The 10,485-nt window shown below is 47.4% G+C and overlaps 1 protein-coding gene across 3 annotated transcripts in view; it reads right to left on the bottom strand.

Moving 5' to 3' along the window:
• Positions 1-652: 652 nt before the first annotated feature.
• The window catches only part of ANKMY1 (ankyrin repeat and MYND domain containing 1), a 73,878-nt gene continuing 64,045 nt past the window's right edge, over positions 653-10,485 (bottom strand). For all 3 annotated transcript variants that reach the window (XM_033229623.1, XM_033229625.1, XM_033229626.1), the window contains 3 exons: positions 3,754-3,832; positions 2,510-2,670; positions 653-886 (listed from right to left, as the gene is read on the bottom strand). In XM_033229623.1, coding sequence (XP_033085514.1) covers positions 840-886; positions 2,510-2,670; positions 3,754-3,832 — 287 coding nt within the window. In that variant the 3' untranslated portion in view covers positions 653-839. The remainder of the gene's footprint in view (positions 887-2,509; positions 2,671-3,753; positions 3,833-10,485) is intronic.

The following is a 10,485-nucleotide window of genomic DNA, read 5'->3' as shown; positions in this document are numbered from 1 at the left end:
CAGCCACAAGCCAGCCTGGAGTGGGGCCTCACCTGCTTGGCTCCAGCCCCAACACAGTCTCCCACCCCCTACACTCCCAGCTATTCTGCCCTCAGCAGCAAACCCCCATCGTCCTCGTCCCTGGACACTGTCCCCCTGTCCCTGGGGATGCTGCTGTCCTTTTCCAGGTCCGCCCCTTGCGGTGCACCTTCCCCTGCCCTTTCCGTGAATTTCCACGCGGGCGATCCTCAAAGGTAGCACTGCTCCCTGTCATTTGCTCCAGGCCCTCCTTCCTCTCATCCCAGTGATTTCCACCAACACCGTCATCCTCAGAACACTCAGCACACAGCAGACACTCCGTAAGTGCATGGGGAACAAATGAGCACCGCAGACCCCAGTAGGAGCCTTGCACCCACGGGCACCTGAGCAGGGAGTGGAGTCTGCTGCCGCGGGCTCCTGGCAAGGTCCCAGAACAAGCCCCAGAGACCCAGGAGTTGCCCCCAGCGCCATCTCCACAGCAGGCTCTGAGTCCTGACCCTCGCCTGCCTGGTCCATCAGGATGGCCCAGGCCAGGCCCCATGGGAGGCCAGGCAAGATCAAAGCCAAGGGCAGAGGCAGGCACAGGCTCCACAAACGCTCTGGGACTGCCCAGCTAGGGGCAGAGCACAGCACAGACTGTCAAAAACACCCTGTGGAGCCAATTTATTGTGAGGTCACAAGGGAGACACGGCTACAAAGCATGGCCCCCAAGGTGCAGAAAGGCGTGCAGTAGGCTGGAAGATTCCCTGAGGTGGCTCAGGCAGGTAAGAAACCCACACAGTCCTGGGTCCTCCCCAAGCCTCGGACGTGCAGCTGCTGCTTCACTGAGATTCTTCTCTCCTTCTGGAAACTTCCTCCAGTTGTGTCACTGGAGGAGGAAAAGGTATGGGGGAGGGGGAAGAGGGGGCTAGAGCTGGCCTCCCCTGAGGCCTGGCTCCAGAACTCAGGCTGTGTGGGGCGGCTGAGGACTGCGCTCTGTCTAGTGCTTTTGCAGGCAAGGAGACCAGATGCAGCAAGGCCTGAGGCCTATCTGCGGTAACTCTTCAAAGAGGGGCCTGCCAGACCCACCAAGTCCCATCCTGGAGTCTACAAGCCAAGGAGCTGCGACCCCACCGAGGGTGCCTGTTATTAAAAGCCCCATTGGCCGGGCACGGGGGCTCACACCTGTAATCCCAGCACTTTGGGAGGCCGAGGTGGGTGGATCACAAGGTCAGGAGATCGAGACCATCCTGGCTAACATGGTGAGACCCCATCTGTACTAAAAATACAAAAAATGAGCCAGACGTGGTGGCACGCGCCTGTAGTCCCAGCTACCGGGGAGGCTGAGGCAGGAGAATCGCTGGAACCTGGGAGGCAGAGGTTGCAGTGAGCAGAGATCGCGCTACTGCACTCCAGACTTGGTGACACAGTAAGACTCCATCTCAAAAGAAAAAAAAGAAAGCCCCATTTTATAGAGTGGGGAAGGAGGTCAGCAGCCATTTGCTTCAGGGCACAGGCCCAAGGACAGGGGCTTTCCCAGACCCACTCCCATCCCCACCAGGCTGGGAACCCAGCCAGGTCCCAGTAGAGCGGTCACCACCGCGCAGCTTCACACACTAGCCTCAGCAATGCCCGCCGCCCTCGAGGCTCCGGGCCCTGGTCTCACCAAGGAGGGGAAGAGGGGAGCGCAGGAGAACAGGGAGGAGGGGAAGAGGGGAGCGCAGGAGAGCAGGGAGGAGGGGAAGAGGGGAGCGCAGGAGAGCAGGGAGGAGGGGAAGAGGGGAGCGCAGGAGAGCAGGGAGGAGGGGAGGAGGGGAGCGCAGGAGAGCAGGGAGGAGGGGAGGAGGGGAGCGCAGGAGAGCAGGGAGGAGGGGAGGAGGGGAGCGCAGGAGAGCAGGGACGAGGGGAGGAGGGGAGCGCAGGAGAGCAGGGTGTTTCTAGAAGCAGACACCTGTTGATGCCCACACTACGACAGACATCTGAGACGGCAGGCTGGGAGGAAATTTCCTGAAGGAGCTCCAAGGCCAACTGCCCTGTGGTCCAGAGGCACTGGTGTCCAGCAGAGCCCCCAGGGGTCAGTGAAGCCCCCAGATGTCAGCAGAGCCCCCAGGGGTCAGTGAAGCCCCCAGATGTCAGCAGAGCCCCCAGGGGTCAGTGAAGCCCCCAGATGTCAGCAGAGCCCCCCAGGGGTCAGTGAAGCCCCCACGTGTCAGTGAAGCCCCCAGATGTCAGCAGAGCCCCCAGGGGTCCATGTTCCAGCTCTGCAGGGATGGGGTGGTATATCCCCTTCCAGGGCGGGGATAAGCATCACGCTGCCACAGTAGGTGAGGAAGAGCCAGGCTGCCTCAGTGGCCCCCTGACGCCCAACAGGCCCATCTGGAAATGTTGGAAAAGTGGCCTGAATCTGGAGAGATTTTGGGAAATGAAGGTGCCCCTCACCAGCACCCCAGGTCTGCGCCTTCGCCCTCAGCAGCAGTGGAACCCTTGCCTCCCAACCTGAGGGCCGACCTACCGATGGCCACCAGGTCCCCGCAGTCCTTCTTGTGGAACTCGTTCCAGGCCTTGGTCTTGCAATACTTGCTGCAGGTCAGGATCCCGTAGCAGCGAGGGCAGGGCAAGAGGCGGACCCCGATGGAGCGGCCACACTGGTAGCAGAACTTGAAGAAGGGAATTCTGCAACAGAGCCTCACAGTCAGCAGGTGGCCACTCTGGAACCTGCTTCCCCACAAACATCTGCTGCCTGGGAGCTGTGCCTGGCCCTGAGCTCCTGGGCTAGTCCCCACCATCCCGCAGTCCCCTGCGTTGGGCAGCCTTCACACATGGACAAAAGCCCCCAAGTCCCCGTCCTGCGGATGTTCAGCACAGCAATATTTAGAATAGCAAACCAACACATGCCGAGCTCTGGGAACCACCTTTGTCCACCAGTAAGGGCGGGTTAAGTGAATGCACATCCATTCAGGAGACTGCCATGGTGCCACAAACACAACGATGGTGGGGAACTCCTAGGCACATAGGGAAATGTCTGTGGTACACTGTGGCATGGGAGAAGTGACTCTTCGAGGATAGGGCATGGAGCCTGCCTTGGGGGTGAGCCTCAAAGCAACAGTGTCCTCTGCTTTAGGAGGAGAAAAACCCTCCCTGTCCTGCACCAGTCCCCTCTCCATCACCTTGCTGGGTTGCACAGGGTTTATGAGGTGGGGACGCCCATACGAATAGGGCCTGGTTCCTGCCCTCTCATCCCAGAGGAGAAACAGGCATGTAAAGAGACTGTTCTGGAACAGCAGAGTGAGTACAGTGTTGAGACTCCAAGGAGAGGCCAGTGGTGGAGGGACGGGCAAGGAGGGTGCAGGTATGCAGGCTCTGCCGCACAGCCAGCAGGCCAGGCAAGCCTCCACAGGACATCTTGCAGAAGCAGACCCTGGGCTCAAACCCCACTCAGCGACTGTCTCTGGGATGGGAGGTGGCCACCCTCCTGCAGGACATGGAACCCCTCTCTGTGACCCACTGGGAGCAGCCCAGGGCAGCTCCATGAGTGTGCCCTGTGACTCTGCACCCTTATCTGCAGGGTGCATCATCTGCACCTCATCTTGGCTGAAGCCCAGAGCCTGCAAGCAGGACTTCCTGGAGGAGGCCATGCCACTTGGGTATCAGACGGCAGAGGCTGTCCCAGGATGAGGTGGTCAGGCCAGGCACAGCAGCACTGTCCAAACCACAGGCTGCCATCCTGGAAAGAACCCAGCCCGCAGACACACTTACTGCCCCTGCTCCTTCACATCCAGGCCCTTGGGCAGGCTGGGGTCCTTCTTCTTCATCCTGTGGCTGGGGATCAGCTCCACTGTATGAAAGAGGGTCCCGCATTAGTACCCACATGGCAGGGTGGGGGCCGCCACTACAGATGCCACCTCCTTGGGCCTTCCCTGTGGTGCCTGCCTGCACTCCCGGGGAGACAGATGGGGGAACCAAGCCTTCGATGGCTCCATAGTGAGTGCGAGGACGCAGAGCGGAGTGTGGACCTGGAGGCGCAGGGGAGTCCACAGGCTCCAGGGAGGGGCTTCACTCTTCAGTCTGCTGCTCCATCTGTGTTGTGTCTTCTTTTTAATTCATTTCAAGGTGCTTCAAATTTCCCTTTTGGGTTCTTCTTAAACTTGTTATTTAGACATGTGTTATTTTATGGGAGTTTCCCAAATGTCCTTGTGTTAGTCATTTCTAATTAAATTCTATTGTGGTCAGAGTATATGAAATGTATTATTTCTATTCTCTTAACTTTATTTAAAGGGTTTATGATCTATGTATGGTCTATCCTGGAGAATGTCTCCAGGATACTTGAGAAGAATACAGATTCTGTTGCTGTTGGGTAGAGTGTTCTAGAGATCTGATAAGTCTAACAGGCTTGTATGGTTCAACTTCCTGTTTCTTTGATGACCTTGGGCCTAGTTTTTTGATCAATTGTTGGAAGTGAGGAACTGACATTTCCGACTATTATTGTTGAGTTATCTGTTTCTCCATTTCTGTGACTTTTTGCTTCTTGTATTTGGGTGTCTGTGATTCGGTACATATGGGTTTATAGTTGTTATATCTTCCTAATTGATGACCCTTTTATCATAAAATGTCCCCCTTTATCACCAGTAGCATTTGCAAGTCTATTTTTTCTGATATTAGCAATTCCAGCCTTCTTGTGATTGCTGTTCCCATGTAGTTTTTCATCCTTTAACTTTGTCTGTTTGTATCATTGAAATTTTTTTTCTTTTTGAGACAAAGTCTTGCTCTGTCACCCAGGCTAGAGTGCAGTGGCGTGATCTTGGTTCACTGCAACCTCCGCCTCCCAGGTTCAAGTGATTCTCCTGCCTCAGCCTCCTCAGTAGCTGGGATTACAGGTTTGCACCACCATACACGGCTAATTTTTGTACTTTTAGTAGAGACAGGGTTTCACCATGTTGGCCAGGCTGGTCTCAAACACCTGACCTCAGGTGATCCATCCTCCTCGGCCTCCCAAATTTCTGGGATTACAGGCGTGAGCTACCACATCTGGCCTGTATTATTGAATTTAACATGTGTGTCCTGTAAATAGCACATAGATGGATATTCCACTTTTATCTAATGTGACAATCTCTGCCTCATTTAATATATTCACATTTAATGTTATTAATGATATACTGTAGTTGGATTTACATTTGATATTTTGCATTTTGTTTTCTATATGTCTCCGAATTTTTCTGTTCCTTTATTCTTCCTTTACTCTTCTGCATCAAGTGGATTCTTTTTGTTATTATTATTATACTTTAAGTTCTGGGGTACATGTGCAGAACGTGCAGGTTTGTTACCGAGGTATACACACGCCATGGTGGTTTGCTGCACCCATCAACCCATCATCTACATTAGGTATTTCTCCTAATGCTGTTCCTCCCCCAGCCCCCACCCACCAACAGGTCCCCGTGTGTGACTGTCCCCTCCCTGTGTCCATTGTTCAACTCCCACTTAAGAGTGAAAACATGTGGTGTTTGGTTTTCTGTTCCTGCGTTAGTTTGCTGAGAATGATGGTTTCCAGCTTCATCCGTATCTCTGCAAAGGACATGAACTCAGCCTTTTTATGGCTGCATAGTATTCCATGGTATATGTGCCACATTTTCTTTATCCAGTCTATCATTGATGGGCATTTGGATTGGTTCCAAGTCTTTGCTATGGTGAATAGTGCTGCAATAAACACATGTGTACATGTGTCTTTATAGTAGAATGATTTATAATCCTTTGAGTAGATACCCAGTAATGGGATTGCTGGGTCAAATGGCAGAGCTTGTACAGCCAAGACAATCCTAAGCAAAAAGAACAAAGCTGGAGGCATCACACTACCTGACTTCAAACTACTACAAGGCCACAGTAACCAAAACAGCATGGTACTGGTACCAAAACAGAGATATAGACCAATGGAACAGAACAGAGCCCTCAGAAATGACACCACACATCTACAACCATCTGATCTTTGACAAACCTGACAAAAATAAGCAATGGGGGGAAGGGTTCCCTATTTAACAAATGCTGTTGGGAAAACTGGCTAGCCATATGCAGAAAACAGTCAGGACCCCTTCCTTACATCTTATTCAAAAATTCACTCAAGATAGATTAAAGACTTAAATGTAAGAACTAAAACCATAAAAACCCCAGAAGAAAACCTAGGCATTCAGGACATAGGCATGGGCAAAGACTTCATGACTAAAACACCAAAAGCAATGGAAACAAAAGCCAAAATTGACCAATGAGATCTAATTAAAATAAAGAGCTTCTGCACAGCAAAAGAAACTATCATCAGAATGAACAGTCAACCTACAGAATGGGAGAAAATTTTTGCAATCTATCCATCTGACAAAGGGCTAATATCCAGAATCTACAAAGAACGTAAACAAATTTACAAGAAAAAAACAAACAACCCCCTCAAAAAGTGGGCAAAGGATATGAACAGACACTTCTCAAAAGAAGACATTCATGCAGCCAACAAACATGAAAAAAAGCTCATCATCACTGGTCATTAGAGAAATGCAAATCAAAACCACAATGAGATACCATCTCACACCAGTTAGAATGGCAATCATTCCAAGTCAGGAAATGGCCAGTCATGGTGGCTCATGCCTATAATCGGCACTTTGGGAGGCCAAGGCAGATGGATCACAAGGTCAGGAGATTGAGACCATCCTGGTTAACACAGTGAAACCCTGTCTCTACTAAAAACAAAAAAAATTACCTGGGCATGGTGGCACGTGCCTATAGTCCCAGCTACTCAGGAGGCTGAGACAGGAGGATGGCTTGAACCCGGGAGGTGGAGCTTGCTGTAAGCCGAGATTGTGCCACTGCACTCCAGCCTAGGCGACAGAGCGAGATTCCATCTCAAAAAACAAACAAACAAAAAGAAACAAACAAACAAAAAAAGCCAGGAAACAACAGATGCTGGAGAGGATGTGGAGAAATAGGAACGCTTTTACGCTGTTGGTGGGAGTGTAAATTAGTTCAACCATTGTGGAAGACAGTGTGGTGATTCCTCAAGGATCTACAACAAGCAGACTCTTTTTAATGTAATGTCTTAATTTATCTAATAATTTTGAACTGTATTTTTGAGTTCTTTCCTTAGTGGTCGCATCAGCCGTTACCATATGAATCCTTTTTTTTCTTTTCTTTTCTTTTTGAGACAGGTTCTCACCTTGTCACCCAGGCTAAAGTACAGTGGCATGACCATGCCTCACTGCAGCCTCAACCTCCCAGGCTCCAGTGATCCTTCCACCTCAGCCACCTGAGTAGCTGTGACTACAGGCACATACCACCATGTCAAGCTCGTTTTTAAAAATTTTTTTGTAGAGACAGGGTCTTGCCATGTTGCCCAGGTTGGTCTTAAATTCTTGGGCTCAAATGATCCTTCTGCCTCAGCCTCCCAAAGTGCTGGGATTATAGACATGAATCACCGTGCCTGGCCTACCATATGAATCTTGACTGGTCATAATCAGCTTCAGACCTACACTAACAGCAGTGAGATATTAAAAAGTTATTCCTATATAGCTCTATTTCCTTTTCTGCCTTTTTGTGATATTACACATTACATCCATAAGGGTTATAAATCCAACATTATAAGATTATTACTTTATATAATTTTATGTATTCTAAAGAAGCTGAGAGAAGAAAGGAGAAGACATACATATTTATAGCTTTAGTTATATTAAAATTATTTACCATTTCTGGATCTCCATTTCATCTTCTCAATTTGAGTTATCATTTAAAGTCATTTCTTACCACAACAGAACTTTCCCCCGCCCACTTCCTTTGTACTGTTATTGCCAAATATAATACATTTCTATATGTTACAGGCATATACACATATGCAACCACACACGCATGCACACACACATTATAAATTCAATGCATACATACATATATACAAATTGCTTACATATAAATTAAATTGCTTTTAAAGTCAACTAACAAAGAAGAAATATGCATTTATATTCTTCTTTACAATTAACTTTGCCAAGGCTCTTTGTTCATGTGTATTTAATTCCCACCTTAAGTCACTTGCTTTCAAAATACTTTGTGTTTATTTTAAGGGAAGGCTATAACAACCAATTCTCACAGGTTTTATCTGGGAATATGTTGATTTCACTTTCATGTCTGCAAGTTAACTTGCTGGATATAAGATTCTCAGTTAACAGTTTATCTAACTCTGAGCACTTTTTTGTTTGGTTACTTTCAATTTTCTTTAAATAGAGACTGGGTCTCACCATGTTGCCCAGGCTGGTCTCAATCTCCTGGGCTCAAACAATCCTTCTGCCTCAGTCTCCCAAAGTGCTGGTATTACAGGCATGAGAGCCACCATGTCCAGCCATCTTTGAGCACTCTGAATATGACATCCCACTGTCTTGAGCCTCCTCTAACAACCCTCCATTGCATCCTTTTATTATTATTATTTACACAAATTTGTGGAGCACATCAAAAGTTTTGTGACATGTATATACTGTGTAGTGATCAAGTTAGAGTATTCGGATGCCCATCACCTGAATAAAATACGTTTTTGTTAAGTATAGTAATTCTACTCTGCTCTAAAACATTGACTTTATTTCTTCTATCTTACTGCATCTTTGTACCCTTTAAACCTCTTCTCTTCATCCTACCCACTTTCTCTACCCACCCTTCCCAGTCTCTGTTATCTATTTTTCTACTCTCTACCTCCATGTGTTCAAAATTTTTAGCTCCCACATAAAAGTGAGAACATACATATTTGTCTTTTTGTGCCTGGCTTATTTCACTTAAGATACTAACCTCCAGTTCCACTTGTGTTGCTACAAATGACATGATTTAATTCTTGCCTATGTCTGAATAATATTCCATTGTGTATATATACCATATTTTCTTTTTGTTGTTGTTGTTGTTTGTTTTTGACATGGAGTCTCGCTCTGTCACCCAGGCTGGAGTGCAGTGGCGTGAGCTCAGCTCACTGCAATTTCCACCTCCTGGGTTCACGTCATTCTCCTGCCTCAGCCTCCCGAGTAGCTGGGACTACAGGTGCCCACCACCACGCCCAGCTAATTTTTTTTGTATTTTTAGTAGAGACGGGGTTTCACCGTGTTAGCCAGATGGTCTCGATCTCCTGACCTCGTGATCCACCCGCCTCGGCCTCCTAAAGTGCTGGGATTGCAGGCGTGAGCCACCGCGCCCAGCCACCACATTTTCTTTATCCATTTATTTGCTGATGAACATTTAGGTCAATTCCATATCATAGCAATTGTGTATTGTGCTGCAATAAATAGGCAAGTGTAGATACTCCTTAGATATACTGATTTTTTCCCCTTTGGGTAGATAGTAGTGTGATTGCTGGATCGAATGATAATACTATTTTTTTTGTAGAAATCTTCATACTGTTTTCCATAGTGCCTGTACTAGTTTACATTCCACCAGCAGCATATAAGAGTTCCCTTTCCTTGGCATCCTTTCCACCATCTGTTATTTTTTTTGTCTTTTTATAATAGCCATTCTGACTGATTTGCATTTCTCTGATTAGTGATGTTAAGCTATTCTTTTTTTGTTTTTTAGGCATAAGATGAACAGATGAGCATTTTTTTCATACGCCCACTGGCTGTTTGTATGTCTTCTTTTGAGAAATATCAATTCATGTCCCTTACTCGTTTAATAGGATTATTTTTTCTGCTGAATTGTATGAGTTCCCTGTATATTCTGAATATTAGTCTCCTGTCAGGTAAATAGTTTGCAAATGTTTTCTCCATTCACCAGGTTCTCTCTTCACTACGTTGATTATTTCTTTCATTGTGCAGAAGCTCCTTAGTTTTATTAAATCCCATTTGTCTATTTTTGGTTTTGTTGCCTGTGTTTTTGAAGTCTTAGTCATACCTTCTTTGCCTAGATCAATGTCCAGGAGAATTTGCCCTAAATTTTGAGTATTTTTATAGTTTCAAGTCTTGTGTTCAAGTCTTTAGTCCATGTAGAGTCTTTTTTATATATGGTGAGAGATAAGGGTCCACTTTCATTCTTCTGCATGTGGCTATCCAATTTTCCCAGCACCATTTATTAAAGAAAGTGTCCTTTCCCCAATGTATGTTCTTATCAGCTTGGACAAAGATCAGTTGGCTGTAAATATATGGCATTATTTCTGGGTTCTTTATTCTGTTTCATCGGTCTATGTGTCTATTTGTATATCAATACATGCTGTCTTGGTTACTATAGCTTTGTAGTGTATTTTGAATCCAGGTAATGTGATGTCTCCAGCTTTGTTCTTTTTGTTCTGGACTGCTTTGGCTATTTGGGATCTTTTTTGGTTCTACATGAATTTTAGGATTGTTTTTTCTGTTTTTTTTTTTTTGAGACGAAGTCTCGCTCTGTCTCCCAGGCTGGACTGCAGTGGCCGGATCTCAGCTCACTGCAAGCTCCGCCTCCCGGGTTTACGCCATTCTCCTGCCTCAGCCTCCCGAGTAGCTGGGACTACAGGTGCCCGCCACCTCG

Source organism: Trachypithecus francoisi, unplaced genomic scaffold (genome assembly GCF_009764315.1).
Source record: "Trachypithecus francoisi isolate TF-2019V2 unplaced genomic scaffold, Tfra_2.0 Lachesis_group13, whole genome shotgun sequence".
Classification (NCBI taxonomy): domain Eukaryota; kingdom Metazoa; phylum Chordata; class Mammalia; order Primates; family Cercopithecidae; genus Trachypithecus; species Trachypithecus francoisi.
Note: the sequence above shows the minus strand (reverse complement) of the source record. Positions and strands in the feature narration are given on the sequence as shown.